The 18,375-nt window shown below is 34.0% G+C and overlaps 1 protein-coding gene across 3 annotated transcripts in view; it reads left to right on the forward strand.

The window, feature by feature from the left end:
• Positions 1-18,375, forward strand: part of CENPC (centromere protein C) — an 89,426-nt gene that overhangs the window by 29,003 nt on the left and 42,048 nt on the right. For 2 of the 3 annotated variants that reach the window (XM_068542866.1, XM_068542868.1), the window contains exons 6-8: positions 2,155-2,440; positions 3,697-3,912; positions 7,341-7,951. In XM_068542866.1, coding sequence (XP_068398967.1) covers positions 2,155-2,440; positions 3,697-3,912; positions 7,341-7,951 — 1,113 coding nt within the window. The remainder of the gene's footprint in view (positions 1-2,154; positions 2,441-3,696; positions 3,913-7,340; positions 7,952-18,375) is intronic. The other variant, XM_068542869.1, reaches the window with a different exon arrangement.

Here is an 18,375-nt window from a genome sequence, read left to right on the forward strand (position 1 = left end):
TTCTATATCCTCACCAACACTTGTTAACTTGTTATTTTCTCCCTCCCTCCCTCCCTCCCTTCCCATCCTAATGGGTGTGAATTAGTATCTCATTGTGGTTTTGATTTGTTCATCGTTATCGTCATTAGGGAATTTTAAATTAAAACAACAGTTAGATACCACTACACAACTATAATGGCTAAGATCCAAATGCTGGGTCTCTTTTTGTAACTCCTATTTCTTTGAGAGTTTCTGTCTTTTCATTTGTTTCAAGAGAATTTATAATTGAACGTTAAGACATTTTTATGGTGGTTGCTTTAAATAAATTCTTGTTAAATAATTCCAGCATCTGATTCATCTTGTCTATTTGCATCCATTGATCGTATTTTCTTCTTCAGATTGTGTTTTTTCTTTTTTTTAAATTTTTATTATGATGAGTCATTTTGATTGTATCCTCAACATTTTGGTTATTATGTTAAGGGACTCTTCATTGTATTTCAGTCTTTTGTTATAGTTGGCCTGTTTTGGTTTAATGTGAAGGCTCTTGCCTATTTTTGTGGAGTTTATTTCCAATGACATTTAAGTGTTTAGAGTTCTAGCAGTGGTATTTTGGTTTGTTTCATTATCTGATGCTACAGGGGATTCACCACATTATCCGTTGTTGCTTAAGGTTTGAGGTTCCTAGCAAATATACCTTCTTCCAGCTTTCAGAGTTCTGTTATTATTGTTTGTTTAAGTTGTACTTAAAGGGAGAAGCGGGAAAAAGTGAGTATGTAATTTTGTTCCAGAACCAAAAGCCCATTTTGACTTATTTTAAATTTTTAATCTTTTCTTTTTGAGAGTATGAATCAGTATGAGTACTACCCAGCCATTCTACTTTTTCTTTGATATTTAAAGGTTAAGGGTTAAAAGAATATATATTTCTCTTTATATAGATATAAAGACATATGTGTATGATATATATTCTCTTTGTATAGATATAAAGATGTATGTGTATATAAATATTCTCCCTATATATACATATATTTTATGTATCTATATATGTATCTGTTCTATATGTATATGTGTATGTATATGTATAAAAGTGTGCTCATCTAGCTGCCCTAGTTTACCCAACTCTTAACCTAAAGATTGAATCTCATGATTTCTCTAGGATCACCTGTTACTTATTTTAGCTATGTAAAGATTTATTTAAATCTTTAAAAGAATTTTTACTTTATTGTGCTAAGAACATTTTATTTTATTTATTTATTTTTTAAAATTTTATTTATTTTTGGCTGCATTGGGTCTTTGTTGCTGCGCACGGGCTTTCTCTAGTTGTGGCAGGCGGGGGCTACTCTTCGTTGCAGTGTTCTCATTACGGTGGCTTCTCTTGTTGCAGAGCATCGGCTCTAGGCACGCGGGCTTCAGTAGTTGCAGCATGTGGGCTCAGTAGTTGTGGCGCATGGGCCGTAGAGCTCACGGGCTTCAGTAGTTGCAGCACGTGGGCTCAGGAGTTGTGGCACATGGCCTCAGTAGTTGTGGCTTGTGGGCTCTAGTTGTGGTGCATGGGCTTAGTTGCTCTGCGGCATGTGGGATCTTCCTAGACCAGGGCTCGAACCCGTGTCCCCTGCGTTGGCAGGTGGACTCTTAACCACTGCACCACCTGGGAAGTCCCAGTAAGAACATTTTTACATGAGATCTTCCCTCTCAACAGATTTTTAAGTGTACAATAGAGTATTGTTATGTATAGGCACAATGTTGTACTCTAGATCTCTAAAACTTATTTATCTTGTATAACTGAAACTTTATACCTGTTAATTAACAACTCTGAATTTCTCCCTTCTCCTAGTCCCTGGCAACCATTATTCAAATCTCTCCTTCTCTGAGTTTGACTATATTCAAATCTTGAATAAATTTACTATATCAATAAAACTGAATTTTCTGTTTGAGGATTTTATTCATTTTAGAACTGTGGAGCATGGACCAAATACACCTTTCAGTTTATTAATTTCATAAATTAGAACTCTTAAAGTACTTGTATATTTTAATCCTGGATCTTTGATTATAAACTTAATGACCTGTGAGTCTTCTGGAAACCTTCTAATTAAATTGTTGCTGAATTTTAAAAAGCACATTTCATTCTAGTATTATTATTTAAAGAGTTTTTAATATCTTCATGTAATTTTCTTCTAGTTCAGGCCCATGAGGTTCATCAGAAAATTTTGGCAACTGATGTTCATTCTAACAATACATCTGACTCGAGAAAAATGTCAAGTAAAAAACTAAAAGATCATCACAATGAAGCTGATGAGGAATTTTACTTATCTATTGGCTTACCTTCTGATCTTCTGGATGCAAAAGCATCTTCATTGCAAAAGACTATTCCATCTGTTGCCCAAAAGAGAGAAACCTATACTTCTGAAAATTCAGTAAATATGCTGCCTTCAAGTACAGAGATTTCTCATAAAACCAAAAAAAGGTGAATTTTTGTTTATTTAAAAGATATTAATCTTACTATAGCTATTTTATCTTTTATGTTAAAAAGTGGGTAATTTAGTCTTTTAGGTATTTTATAGTAAGTATTGAGGAATATTAACATGTTTTGAGAAAAACATAACATGCATTCAGTATATATTCAGTTTATATTTAATATGGAAGGCCTTAAAGTGTTCTTCAGAGAAGTTTGGGGGTAAACTTTTCTATGGTCTATGGAAAAGCATGTTTTTTTCTTTTTTCTTTTCTTTAAGATTTATATTTTAAAATACTGTAGACATACAGAAGATAACACAATAGGCACTCACATATTCAGATTTGACATATGTGAATATTTTGTTATATTCAGATCTTTCTCTTTTTAAACAAATTTTTTAAATTGAAGTATAGTTGAATTACAATGTTGTGTTAATTACTGCTGTACAGCATAGTGTCTCAGTTATACATATATACATTCTTTTTCATATTCTTTTCCTTTATGGTTTATCACAGGATGTGTTTTTTTTCCTTATAATAAGTTTTCTATAACTTCCTAAGAGAAACAATTTGTATTTTCTCTATGTTATTTCTAATTATAAGGGTAGGTATATATCAGGTCATCTGAGGGTAGCAAAGAGTAAGTTTTGTTGAGGATGAGTTGTGGTAAACCCACATCCATTTCTTGGGGCTTTCCCTTTGGCCTTTAAGAAGCAAAACAGATTGTTCAAGGTCCTTTGCTATTGGGAACCTCTGCCATGAGTGTAGTATCTTTCTAGGGTCTTGTGTGGTTCTTGGAGCTGAGGAGTTAAGTACCTTCTAAGATTTTGCTATTCACAGTGTGCTCTGCAGCTCAGGATCGAGAGCAGTGGCATTATCTGGAAGCCTGTTAGAAATATAGAATCTCAAACCCTGTGCTAGACCTACTGAATCAGAATCTACATTTTAATAAGATTCTCCAGATGATTCAAATTCATATTAAATGTTTGAGAACTAGTGTTCTAAGCTACACATTTCCTTGTTATATGATTTAGCCATTCTTTTTCTCTCATTTTTTTCTATCAACAAATATAAAATTTAATTTTTCTGAGCAATTTGCCTTGTGTATTTTGTGTAAGAGAAACACATCAGCATTTATAAATTTTAAATAAAGGCCCACTGGAAAATTTTGTAAGCAGTTGTATTGTCACTGTAAGGGAGTTCAGGAATACTCATAACTCAACAAATGGTGGGAACATTCATCATGTCTTCCTTTTAACCTTTTAGGTTAAACTTTGAAGATAAAGATGATTTGAAGAAAGTAGAAGTAACGAATAAAGTATCAGAAATAGAGGATAAAGTATCAGAAGGACCACAAGAGAGGAAACAGTTAGGAACATCTCAAAAAAGAATACAAGATTCAGAATGTGAAGATCACCCACAAGCTAGAAAGAGTTTTTCAACATTGTTTTTAGAAACTGTAAAAAGAAAAAGTGAATCCAGGTGAGTTATTAAGAAATGGTCCACATTTTTCTTTCACATTCTTTGAATAGTATCTAAGGATTCTTAATGATATTTAACTAGAAGTTAATCTTAATTGACACAATTTTTAATTGAAATTATGTCTAACCCATAAGGAGAGAGTAGTTTCTTACCAGTAAATTAATCCCAAAGCCATCATTTAAGGGATATTGAATTAGATGTGAAAGAAAAGTTTATTCAGCTTTCATTGCTTCTGTTCATCAGCACTTTCTAGTATGTATGAGATCAAAGAATAAAGACCGTATTTAGAAATAAAATTATGTCAGGGTGCCTGTATTTCAATATTAAGTGTTTTAAATATTTGTTCTATTTCTTTTGATTGTGTTAGTAAAAGGATAGTCCTAAAATAAGTTTTAATCTGTTCTTGCCTACTTAAAAACCTTCAGTGGTTCTACAATATCCATACAGTGATTCTGAACTGGCTGCACATTAGAGTTAACTAGAATTAATAGCAGATAGGGTTGAGAACCACTGGTCTATAGAATAAACTTGAGATTTGTCAGCTGGTATTTAAGGCCTTCACTGTCACTAGTGAACTGTTTCTACTAACTTGTCATACATATTTGCAGTTGTCCTGGCTTTGGCACACCTTTTCCCCTTGTCGTATGCCAATTTATATTTTCTTCTAAGGTCCATGGTAGGCTTCTGATTTTTTCCAAGTCCCACTCCAGTGTTTTTTAAAATAGTTTCTTGCCTTGTGTTATAGTTTAGCTATTTTATATATCTTTCTTAGTAGGTTAAGACATAAGCCCTTCTTTCCAGGAGTTTAGTTTCTTTTGTATTTTCTGTGAGATCTATCAGAATGCTAGTGAATATATTAGGATGGTTTTATAAAAAACATATTGAATGAATGAAATTCCTCTTTGGTTCAGTCTGTGTTCCATAGTTGACTCCTCCCTCCCCCCACCCCTCCAGTCTTCCTGCCTCTCCCCTCGCCTTTCTGTGTGTGTGTGTATATATATATACAGTATATATATACATATATATATGTGGCATCTTTTATCCCTTGTATGGCTGTTGTCCCCATAATCTGATAGAAATATGTTACACTTAGGGGCTAATTATATCTATGTCCAAAAAAGTAATTAAGTATTTTTTAATGTGCTGGTTTTTTTTTTTTTTTTGATAAACTAGTGAGTAAAGTGTATGTTTAATTGATGTAGCCAGATGTAACTACTCACTATTACTTGTGCTTTCCTGCTCCTTTTCTTTGCTTATGCTCTTCCTTATGATTGTCTTTCTTGTATTTCCTCATGACCAAATCATATCCATTCTTCAAGATCCAACTCAAATGCCACAGAGTCTTGATTTTTTTCCACCTAGCCAGAAGTCATCTTTCTCTAGTCTCAAAGTGTTGTCTTAGTCCATTTGGGCTGCTAAACAGACCATCACAGTCTGGGCGGCTTACAAACAACAGAAACTTACATTTCACAGTGCTGGAGGCTGGGAAGTCCAAGATCATGGCTCAGGTAGATTCACTGTCTGGTGAGACTTGCTTCCTGGTTCATGTATGTCTATCTTATTGCTATAACCTCAAATGGTAGAAGGTAGTGAGGGGACTTTCTGGGGTCTCTTTTATAAAGATACTAATTCATTCATGAGCCATTCCACCCTAATGACCTAATCACTTCCTAAAGTCCCCACCCTCAAATACCATCACATTGGGGATTAGGTTTCAATTTATGAATTTTTGAAGGATATAAACATTTGATCTATAGTAAGTATCAAAGTTGTTTCCTAAGGATATCTTTGGTTTGAATAACCTTGAAGTTATGGAAGTCTCTTGAATAGAGGAGTAGATTTAGAGAGTTCTTGTTGGCTGGTTTGGGAAGGCTTTATTTTTAAATACTTAGCATTACTTCTTTAATATATAGAATTAATAGATATTACAGATAACATACAGTAAAGCAAATTAAACATATTTATATCAGATTGGCTTTTTCTTTAAGTGCTGAAAAATAATATTTCTGTTTAAACATGGTCTTCTATTTATATATTATGTGGTCTATTTATATTGACTTTGCTTTTTTATTCGATTTTCTAGAGTTTTCTAATTATATATACTTGTAAGACTCTACCTATTAGAAGACAGTATATTTCTTAGCATATATGTGTATATATTTTTTACATTATAAGATTTATCAGGGGTTTGAGATTAGAGAAGTAGAGAAGGCATTTTCATTTTATAATCTTTTTTTATATCTTAAAAATGAGAAAAAAACTAGACATGATAATCCAGTTCTTCCATTCTTCCTTTTCTTCTACTGTGTATAAAAATAGTTAAGCATCCTTACTCAAGTGAAAAAGGCAGAAACAGGAGTGTATATGCTGGCTTTGGAATTTGGATGTTTACCCTAGGTGTTTATTTTTGCATATTCACTCCAATATGTGGTTTGCTCAAGGCTGTTGTCATAAAAAGGAGGGAAATGCAAAATGACTCCATCAGATTACCATCTTTTGAATAATTCCATCCTTCTTTAGAAAACTTTTCCAACTAATTGGAAGAGATGCTGTGTAATCCCAGTGTGCTTACCTTTCTAGATACACTTCATTTATTTCTATACTCTGATTACAGTATTAAAACACATATGAAAATGTGTGAATTATCCAACTTGGAGTGAATTTTTACATAATATAATTTAGTCTGTAATTTTGTAGCATTTTCTTAGACTATTAGACTAGAAGGTATCTCAGAAATAATCTTGTTTTGGATGTTAAGAGATTCAGGCCCCAAGAGACATCTATATAAACAAAATTTAATATAACATTATATATAATAATGGCATGCATTTTTGTACTGTAAGTCAATGTATCTGGGCTGTATTTATACATCTCTGGGTTTTATCTGTTTAATGTATGTAATGAATGGGGGAACATCAAATTAGTTGATGCAGTAGAGATTCCTTCCAGCTCTAAATTTCTATGATCCCATTAGTGTAATAAATGAGTATGCTCAGATATTATAGAAATGTAAAAGGAGGGAAGGGTTTTTAAAAAAAATATTTATTTACTTATTTATATTTGGCTGAGTTGGGTCTTAGTTGCGGCACATGGGATCGTTCGTTGTGGCGCGCGGGCTCTTCATTGTGGTGCATGGGCTTCTCTCTAGTTGTGGCGTGCGGGCTCAGTAGTTGCAGCACATGGGCTCAGTAGTTGTGGCGTGCAGGCTTAGTTGCCCCATGGCATGTGAGATCTTAGTTTCCCAACCAGGGACCGAACCCACATCCCCTGCGTTGAAAGGCGGATTCTTAACCACTGGACCACCGGGGAAGTCCCAGGAAGGATTTTAATGGAGAAGGAAAAATTGAGGAGACATGTGAACTGCTATTTAAAGCAAAGGTAAAAGCTTTACTTTTTGAGCTGTTATTTATTGTAACATTCTGTTTTAGTTCTGTTGTTAGGCATATAGCAACTGCTCCACCTCATTTATCTCCTGCAAATAATATGAAGTTATTAGAAGATGAATTTATAATTGATGAATCAGATAAAAGTTTCGCCAATCAACCATGGATTACTATACCAAGAAAGACTGGGCCTCTGAAACAATGCACAGTATCTCCTAATGAGAGCACTGTACTCCTTGAAAGGAAGAAGTCCAGAGAAAAACATGACAGTGTATCATCTACAAGTTTGAAAAGTGACAAACATCCTGGCAAAGCTCACCCAGTAGAGAAATCTCAGTCCTCTGAACAAAAAATACTGGGTGGGAGTTGTGCTTTGACAGATGAAATGGAAAATAATTGTAAATCTTCAAAATATGAAATGTATTCTGAGAATGCAAAAAAGTCATCTGGAAACAAAAGGACTATAAAACAAAAACGGGGAACAAAATTTAAGGCCAGTGTAGTTGAAGAAGAAGTTGACATGGAACAATCTAAAGGTAAAAATATAAATATATCACATATTGCCCAAGACAGGTTACAAAGAAATTCAGACCGAAATATGGATGAGGGTGAAGAGATAAGTGTTCACACTTCCAAAAAACAGTTGCTACCTCTGGGTAAGTGTTTATATTTAATTTATATGTATAAATACTTATAATGTGAGTATTTATATGTAATGTAAAGTGGTAGAATATTATTCTACCACTTTGTGTTTTTGTGATACTCCTATTTAGCTTTGGGAAGTAGGCAAAGTAAACTTAAATCTATACAGGGCCTCAAAAGCCTACAAACTCTTTTCTAGAATCTCTTTATTTTACATATAATTCAACTCCAGGTCAACTCCAGGTCACTTGACTTTTGTGTAGCTTCTAAAATGGCAGCATATATAAAGGGAAAAGTAAAAGGTAAAGGCTTAGTAAACCAGGTAGTTACCAGAACACAAATAAGACAGCATCATATATTCTTGAGGCTTATTAAAATATAAATTAGGAAAAAATTAAGCTAGTGGGGCTAGTTCTTGTAGATAAAAATTAATACTCTTCTATTCCATTATTTACTCATTATTTATTTATTATACAAACTGGGACATTTGAGAATGGGAGAGGAGGTCAGGACAGTAAGCATAAACTGGGATTGTCCCGTCAAACCTGAAATATGGCCATTCTCCTTATGTCATCACTGTATAGTGATTAAGATTTTTAATGGTGACACTATCATGAAGAAAAGATCAATTTGTGCTTTTTGTATCACTTTTTTTTATTGAAGTATAGTCGTGTTTCAGGTGTACAGCAAAGTGAATCAGTTATACATGCACACACACACACATATATATTCTTTTTCATGTTCTTTTCCCTTATAGGTTATTACAAAATATTACAAAATATTGAGTATAGTTCCCTGTGCTATATAATAGGTACTTGTTGGTTATCTATTTCATATATAGTAGTGTGTCTATGTTAATTCCAAACTCCTAATTTATCCACCCTTCCCCCCACCTTTCCCCTTTGATAACCATAAGTTTGTTTTGTATGTCTGTGAGTCTATTTCTGTTTTGAAAATAAGTTCATTTGTATCCTTTTCTTTTTTTTTTTTGTAGATCCACGTATAAGGGATGTTATATGATATTTGTCTTTGTCTGGCTTACTTTGCTTAGTATGATAATCTCTAGGTCCATCCATGTTGCTGCAAATGGCATTATTTCATTCTTTTTTTATGGCTGAGTAATATTCCATAGTGTATGTGTGTATGTATATGTGTGTGTGTGTATGTGTATATATATATATATATATATATATATATAATACACACACACACATATTTATACATCACACCTTCTTTATCCATTCATCTGTGGATGGACATTTAGGTTGCTTCCATGTCTTGGCTATAGTAAATAGTGCTGCAGTGAACATTGGGGTGCATGTATCTTTTCCAATTACAGTTTTCTCTGGATATATGCCCAAGAGTGGGATTGCAGATCATATGGTAACACTATCTTTAGTTTGTTTTTTTTTTTAACATCTTTATTGGAGTATTATTGCTGTCTTTAGTTTTTTAAGGAACTTCCATACTGTACTCCACAGTGGCTGCACCAATTTACATCCCCACCAACAGGGTAGGAGGGTTCCTTTTCCTCCACACCCTCTCCAACATTTGCTATTTGTAGACTTTTTGATGATGGCCATTCACACTGGTGTGAGGTGGTACCTCATTGTAGTTTTGATTTGCATTTCTCTGATAATTAACAGTGTTGAACATCTTTTCATGTGCCTCTTGGCCATCTGTATGTCTTCCTTGGAGAAACGTCTGTTTAGGTCTTCTGCCCATTTTTTGATTGAAGTTGTTTGTTTTTTTGATACTGAGCTTCATGAAGTGTTTGTATGTTTTGGAGATTAATCTCTTGTTGGTTGCTTCGTTTCCAACCAAATATTTCCAATGGGGAAATATTTTCTCCCATTCTGTGGGTTGTCTTTTTGTTTTGTTTATGGTTTCCTTTACTGTGCAAAAGCTTTTAAGTTTAATTAGGTCCTATTTGTTTATTTTTGTTTTTATTTTCATTACTCTAGGAGGTGGATCCAAAAAGATATTGCTGTGATTTATGTCAAAGAGTGCCTGCCTATGTTTTCCTCTAGGAGTTTCATAGTATCCAGTCTTACATTTAGGTCTGTAATCTCTTTTGAGTTTATTTTTGTGTATAGTGTTAAAAGAATGAAATTAGAACATTCTCTATCTGTGGCTGATGAGTTTTCCCAGCACCACTTATTGAAGAGATTGTCTTTTCTCTATTGTATATTCTTGCCTTCTTTGTAAAATTAATTGACCATAGGTGCGTGGGTTTATTTCTGGGATTTTTTTCTTGTTCCATTTATCTGCATGTCTGTTTTTGTTCCAGTACCATACTGTTTTGATTACTGTAGCTTTGTAGTATAGTCTGAAGTCAAGGAGCCTGATTCCTCCAGCTCTGTTTTTCTTTCTCAAGATTGCTTTGGCTATTCGGGGTCTTCTGTGTTTCCATACAAATTGTAAAATTTTTTGTTCTGGTTCTGTGAAAAATGCCATTGGTAATTTGAAAGGGATTGCATTGACTCTGTAGATTGCCTTGGGTAGGATAGTCATTTTGACAATACTGATTCTTCCAATCCAAGAACATGGTATATCTTTCCATCTGTTTGTGTCATCTTCGATTTCTTTCGTCAGCATCTTATAGTTTTTGGAGTACAGGTCTTCTGTCTCCTTAGGTGGTTTATTGCTAGGTATTTTATTCTTTTTGATGCAATGGTAAATGGGATTGTTTCCTTAATTTCTCTTTCTGATCTTTTGTTGTTAATGTATAGAAATGCAACAGGTTTGTGTTTTAATTTTGTATCCTGCAACTTTACTGAATTCATTGATGAGCTCTAGTAGTTTTCTGGTAGCATCTTTAGGATTTTCTATATATAGTATCATGTCATCTGCAGACAGTGACAGTTTTCTTTCTTTCTTTCCAATTTGGATTCCTTTTATTTCTTTTTGTTTCCTGATTGCTGTGGCTATGACTTCCAAAACTATGTTGAATAAAAGTAGTGAGAATTGGCATCCTTGTCTTGTTCCTGATTTTAGAGGAAGTGCTTTCAGCTTTTCACTGTTGAGTATGGTGTTGGCTGTGGGTTTGTCATATATGGCCTTTGTTATGTTGAGGAATGTTCCCTCTATGCCCACTTTCTGGAGAGTTTTTATCATAAATGGTGTTGAAGTATATCACTTTTTAAGTAATAGAGAGAAAAGGTATTTCTTACAGAAAGAATTTCCTCCGGAATAGTTAATGGAATAGAAAACACTTACCAAATGTAATTGCACTTTATGTGTGCATAATATAATTTAATCCTTCACGACAATCCTATATGGTAGGAGATAACACTCAAAAGAAGTTAAATATTGGTCCAGGATCTGTCCCAACATAGAGCCCATATTTTCTCAGCTGTGTCAAGAAGTTTTGAAATAAGTGAAAACGTTTTTGATGTTCAAATGGAAAAACTGTTATTTAATGGGGAAATTTTCTTGACCAAAAATGGTTTTGCGCCTGAAGGTTCTAAATATACTATACTCTATTGTGGATATAAAGGGAAGAGAGAGTATATTAAAGCACAATATTTAAGCTAGTTTTTAATATAAAAAGTTTCACTTTAATATAGTTACCACTCAGTTATTTTAGCTTTCTTTTTGTATAGTCTATAACATAGACTTTATATCACCTGAAATAATAGTTGTCAGACTTCAATTTTGCCTGTATGTGCCTTTGCATATTTGAAAAATTCTGCTTAGAATAGAAGGAAAAGTGACCTATTTTGTGCTCCTCTTATAAATGTCAGATGTGTACCACATCTTTTTTATTGGAATTATTCTTTATTTTTTTGCTTATTTCAGTTTCTTGTTAGCAGTTGTTCATTTTAAGGAAATACAACATGGAGAATCTGACTAAACTGAAGGTGATAGTTAACATTACAAGAAAGCATTTTTCTTACTAGTTCTTTAAGTAGAATATGAATTCACAAAATTTGAAGGTACAAAATTTTGATTTATCTGTAATTTCTTAGGAAAAAACATTACATCAAGAAAGTGTACTTGCAAGATACTCTCTGAAATTATAAATGTTAAAGACTTATTGAGTACCTGCTATATGTTGTACACTAATTTCCATGTATATTAAAATTTTCTTATCTAGGTTCATTAGTGAATATAGCCTTCTGTATTACTTTTCTTTTGCTCTCATAACAACTTACTACATACTTAGTGGCTTAAAACAACACACATTTATTATCTTACCATTCTGTGAGTCAGGAGTCTGAAATGGATTTTACTGGGGCAAAATCCAGGTGTTGACAAGGTTTTTTGTTCCTTTTTGGTGGTTCTAGGAGAGGATCTGTTTCCTTGCTTTTTCTGCCTTCTTGAAATCGCCTGTGTTCCTTAAATCATGGTTCTCCTTTTATATCCTCAAAACCCGCAATGCCAGCCTTTTTATTGTTTCAAATTTCTCTTGCCTCTCTTCCATCATCCCATCTCTCTCCCTCTTACCACAGCTTTTAGGGACACATGTCATTAGATTGGGCCAACCTGGATAATCCAGGATAATCTCACTATTTTAAGGTTTATAACTTTAATCATATCTCTAAAGTCTCTTGCCATGTAAGATAATAGTTTCACAGATTTTGTGATTAGGGTGGGTGCATCTTTAGGAGGCTATTATTCTGCCAACCACATCAGTTTTCAAAGACTAAAAATATTGAGATAATTTAATTCCAAAGATATTTTACTCAGAAGATAATTTTCCTTTAGTTCACAAGCACTTGACATACTCTCGTAATGCCTAAACTGATGACCTGGATTGAGCAAATTAACTCTTCTACTTTTGTTGTCTCACAGGCTTCTCAAGCTGAACATGCTGGGAACTAAATTCCTTCAAACTTCTTCCTCCTCTCGTTTTCAGTATCTTCATAAATGGAGCCATAATAAATCTATTAGCTCAAGAAAGAAATCTGATTCATCTTTAGCTCCTGTTTTCTTTACCTAGCAAACCATATAAAGTCAGTAAGTCTTTTGACTTCTTCCTAAGTAGCTTTCAAATCTGTTATTTCTCTCCATTGCTCCTGCTACTCCCCTTAGCGAAGCTAGAGTAATTTATTTTATTTATTTTTCCAGTTCCATGAACAGACCACTTTCACAACTGTGGGCCTTTAAATATGCTCTTCCTTTTTTTAAAAAAAAAAATTAATTAATTAATTAATTTTTGGCTGCACTGGGTCTTCGTTGCTGTGCACGCGCTTTCTCTAGTTGTGGCGAGCGGGAGCTACTCTTCGTTGCAGTGCATGGGCTTCTCACTGCTGTGGCTTCTTGTTGCGGAGCACGGGCTCTAGATGCATAGGCTTCAGTAGTTGTGGCTCGCGGGGTCTAGAGTGCAGGCTCAGTAGTTGTGGCGCACGGGCTTAGTTGCTCTGTGGCATGTGGGATCTTCCCGGACCAGGGCTCGAACCCGTTTCCCCTGCATTGGCAGGCGGATTCTTAACCACTGCACCACCAGGGAAGCCCTCTTCCTTTTACTTAGACAATTTTTCCTAAATATACTCTGGGTTCCTTACCAAGCTTTGTACTCAGTTTAAATATCACTTTCCTTGATAATTATCCCTCAACCCAGTATGTTCCTATATTTGCTCTAATAGCACTCTTCATTTTCAGACATATAATTACTTGCTGAATTTGTCTTGTACTCTAGAGTCTGGACTGAAAGCTCCATGAGAACAGGGACTATGTCTATCCTATTCCTAAAAAGCCCCCATATCTTAGCCTTAGCATTTCTGTGGGTCACTGGAATATATTATCAACAGTGACAGAAGTATTACTCTGTTTTGAATGAATACTTTTGCAGTGTTTATTTAAAAATGCCCACCTTCAGAATACTATTCCTGTACATGTAAATATGCAAAAGTTTCTACAGTAGTCACCTCTTTTCTAGTTGTTTCCCTGCTTATGACATATGTCTCCTCAGTTCTAAGTCACCTCTCTTCACATTACCAGCTGTTTCATATATCAGCTTTATTTTCTGTATATGTTCCTTTTTATTAGTTTTCTAAATTTGTTGTCATTCAGTTTTTAACCTTTCCTGATCTGGAACTGGATTCTGAAATGATGTTCTTAATTGGTTTGTTTTTTACTTTGTATGATTTTTTTTTTTCCTGTATCACTGTCTGAATAAATCTTTGATGATAGCATTTTCCCCCTCACATTCTTTTGCTTTAAATCATTATTCACATTAGTGTTTGTTTGAGTCAATTCATGAACATGGACCATAATCTCTGACATCATAAGCACCTCTCATTTGTTAGAGCAGTTCCTGAGGATATTTTTGAGAAGTGTAAGGGAAGAACAAGAAGGGAAGAAATAGAAGAAAAGAAGTTGGAGAAGAGAGATGAGATTGGAGAGGGGCTGGAAAATGATGCTCATCAGTGAGGATTCTTGCTGTTTGTACAAATAATTCCTTAAACTACTAATCACTGTCAACCATGTTGAAAGTTCTCATTCTTGCTTTAGTGTTTTGTAAATTGACTCTTTATTATTTTCTATATCTACTCCCTAAAAGATCTTATTTACTGACAAGGTTTACTTTGTGCTAACTCTTCTAATGTTTTCCATTCTCATCACTTCAAAAGTATTGGTTGATACTATTAAGCATAATATTGGTAAAATAGATTATTTTCTTTTTTTAATTAAAATTTTTGTCCCTGGTTCAGTATAATTAAGGTGAATATACCTTATAAGCATGAATCAGTTCTCTCTTATCAGCATTTTATCCCAAATGTAAAGTATTGCCAAATCCTGTAACTTATTCTTAAAGTAGAATCAGAGAGTGATACTGCTGTAAGGGTTCATGACAGAATTTGGCTCATTTTATCCTTTATCCCTCTACTCCCCAATCAGATTTAACTGGGAGAATGACTAAAGCACCTAGAACAGTGCTTTTCATATTTGCATGTGCATTTGAATTCACTGAGGGTCTTGTTAAAATACTGATTAATAAACGGATTTAGTAGGTCTGGGGTGGGACCCAAGATTCTGTATTTCTAAACAGTCTATTCCAGGTGACGCTGGTGTAGCTGGTTTGTGAACCACATTTTGAGTATCCAAATTTAGATAATATCTAAAATAGCTCATGCTGGGTAGCATTTTTGCCAGTATCACTGCCTAGTGAAATATAGGCTTCAACCTGAATTCATTGTTTTGATGCCTATTTATTGAGAGCCTGTGTACCAAACATAATGTTATATGTTATAGGTAATAAAGATGACTAAGGTGTAGTTTTCATTCTAGCCTAATTAAGCACTAGCTGACTTCTGATACTATAATATTCTGGTTCTGCATGTTCTTTGTTTGATTTCCTTCTGTGTCTTTTTATTGATTACTTTTTCTCAGTTCATCTATAAATTTTGATGACTGTCTCTATATTTCCCAAGTTTAATAGTTTTCCTTCTGTTCTTCCGTTACATTCATACCTTGAGAACATTTTTTCTTTGCATTAGATATCAACTCTGTCTGAATTAGTTCCCCAAATTTACCTTCTTAGTGATAGCTCTAGCCTTGTATGTCCAGATTTCAACCCCTATTATGCTGTCCTTTCTTCTTTTTATTCTGTATAATTTAATACTTAATTATGTGGTTATATATATTGCCTGCTCTGTTGGCCTTATATACTATTTTCTGTTTGTTTTTTTCTTCCAGTTTTATTGCGATATCATTGACATACAACACTATATAAGTTTAAAGTATACAGTATAATGATTTCACTTACATACATCATGAAATGATTACCACAACAAGTTTAGTGAACATCTATCATCTCATACAGATACAGAATTAAGGAAGTAGAAAAAAATTATTTTCCTTGTGATGAGAACTCTTTGGATTTACTCTCTTAACAAGTGTCATACATAATGTACAGCAGTATTAATTATATTTATCATGTTGTACATTACATTCCTAGTAATTATTTCTGTTATAATTGGAAGTTTGTACCTTTTGACTACCTTCATACAATTCTCCTTCCACCCCCGCAACCTCTGATAACCACAGATCTGATCTATTTTTCTATGAGGTTATTTGTTTTTGAAGTATAATTGACTACAACACTGTGTTCTTGTCACACAACATAGTGATTTAGTATTTCTGTACATTTCAAGCTGATTGCCATGACACATCTAGTTAAGATCTGTCACCATACAAAGATGTTACATAGTTATTGATTATATTCCAACACCATATGTTTCATACCCATGACTCATTTATTTGCAGCTGGAACTTTGTACCTCTTAATTTCCCTCCCCTATTTCTTTTCTTCCATATCCCCTCCACATGTTTGTGTTTTTATACTTGTTTTCTAGTCTCATAGCACTGTGGTCAGAAATGTTGCTTAATATGATTGCAGTCTTCTTACGTTTACTGAGACTTGTTTTGTGGCCTACTGTGTGATCCAGCCTGCAGAATGTTCCATGGGCACGCAAAATTTGGATGGAATGTTCTGTATATATCTTTTAATTCCATCTGATTTAATATGTCATTTAAGGCCAGTGTTTTCTTGTTGATTTTCTGTCTGGATGATCTGTCCATTGATGTAAGTGGGGTTTACAGTTCCCTACTATTATTTTTACTGTCAGTTTCTCCCTTTATATCTGTTAGTATTTGCTTTATATATTTAAGTGCTCCAATGTTGGATGCATATATATTTACAATTGTTATATCTTCTCCTTGGATTGATCCCTTAATTATTATATAATGTCCTTCTTTGTTTCTTGTTAGAGTTTTTGTTTTAAAGTCTGTTTTGTCTGAAATAAGTATTGCTACCCCAGCTTCCTTTTGATTTGCATGGAATACCATTCCCTCACTTTCAGTCTGTGTGTGTCTTTAGATCTGAAGTGAGTCTCTTGTAGGTAGCATCTATATGGGTCTTATTTTTCAGTCACTCTTATTTCTTTTGATTGGAGCATTTAGTCTATTTACATTTAAAGTAATTATTAATAGGTATTTATTTATTGCCATTCTGTTAATAGTTTTGTAGTTATTTTTTGTTCCTTCTTTTGCTCTCTTTCCTTGTGATTTGATGTCTACCTTTAGTGTTATGTTTGGATTCTTTTTTCCTTTTTGTGTATATGTCTGTTATGGCTTTTTGGCTTGTGGTTAGCATGGAGTTTATATATAGCAATCTATATGTATTACATGATTATTTTAAGTTGCTGATCTCTTAAGTTTGAACGCATTTTAACAACCCTGCATTTTACCCCCTATTTACCATGCTTAAAATTTTTTGACATCGTATATACATCATGTTTTATTTATCCCTTAACTACTCGTGGATATAGACGACTTACTACTTTTGTCCTTTAACCTTTCTACTAAGTTTATACGTGGTTGATCTACTACCTTTGCTGTATATTTGCCTTTACCAATGAGATTTTTCCTTTCATGATTTTTATATTCCTAGTTGTGGCCTTTTCTACTTAAAGTCCCTTTAACACTTTTTATAAACCTGGTTTCATGGTGCTGAACTCGTTTAGATTTTGCTTGTCTATAAAACTTTTGATCTCTCTTTCAACTCTGAATGATAGCCTTGCCGGATAGTCTTGTTTGTAGGTTTTTCCCCTTTTGTCACTTTAAATATATTGTGCTACTCCCTTCTGGCCTGCAGAATTTCTGCTGAAAAGTCAGCCAGTAGCCTTATGGAAGTGCCCTTGTATGTAACTAGTTGCTTTTCCCTTGCTGCTCTTAATATTCTCTTTTTAATCTTTTTTTTTTTTTTTGCCATTTTAACTTATTTTAAAAAAAAATTTATTGACGAATAGTTGATTTACAATGTTGTGTTACTTTCTGCTCTACAGCACAGTGACTCAGTTATACATATATACATTCTTTTCATATTCTTTTCTATTATGGTTTATCACAGGATATTGAATATAGTTCCCTGTGCTATACAGTAGGTCCTTGTTTATCCATCCTATATATAATAGGTTGCATCTGCTAATCCCAAGCTCCCAGTCCTTCCCTCCCCACTCCCCCTCCCCCTCCCCCTTGGCAACCACAAGTCTGTTCGCTATGTCTGTGAGTCTATTTCTGTTTCATAGATAGTTCATTTGTGTTGTATTTTAGATTCACGTAGAAGTGATATCATGTGGTATTTGTCTTTCTCTTTCTGACTTCACTTAGTATGATAATCTCTAGGTCCATCCATGTTGCTGCAGATGGCATTATTTCATTCTTTTTTATGACTAATATTCTATTCCATATGTATATAACATCTTTATCCATTCATCTTTCAGTGAACATTTAGGTTGTTTCCATGCCTTGGCTATTGTAAATAGTGCTGCTGTGAACATAGGGGTTCATGTATCTTTTCTAATTAAACTATAATTGTTTGGGTATATGCCCAGAAGTGGGATTGCTGGGTCATATGCCATTTTAATTTCATTGTGTGTTACTGTGGTCCTCTTTGGGTTGATCTTGTTTGGGACTCTCTGTGCTTCCT

This window comes from Eschrichtius robustus, chromosome 4, assembly GCF_028021215.1.
Source record: "Eschrichtius robustus isolate mEscRob2 chromosome 4, mEscRob2.pri, whole genome shotgun sequence".
NCBI lineage: Eukaryota > Metazoa > Chordata > Mammalia > Artiodactyla > Eschrichtiidae > Eschrichtius > Eschrichtius robustus.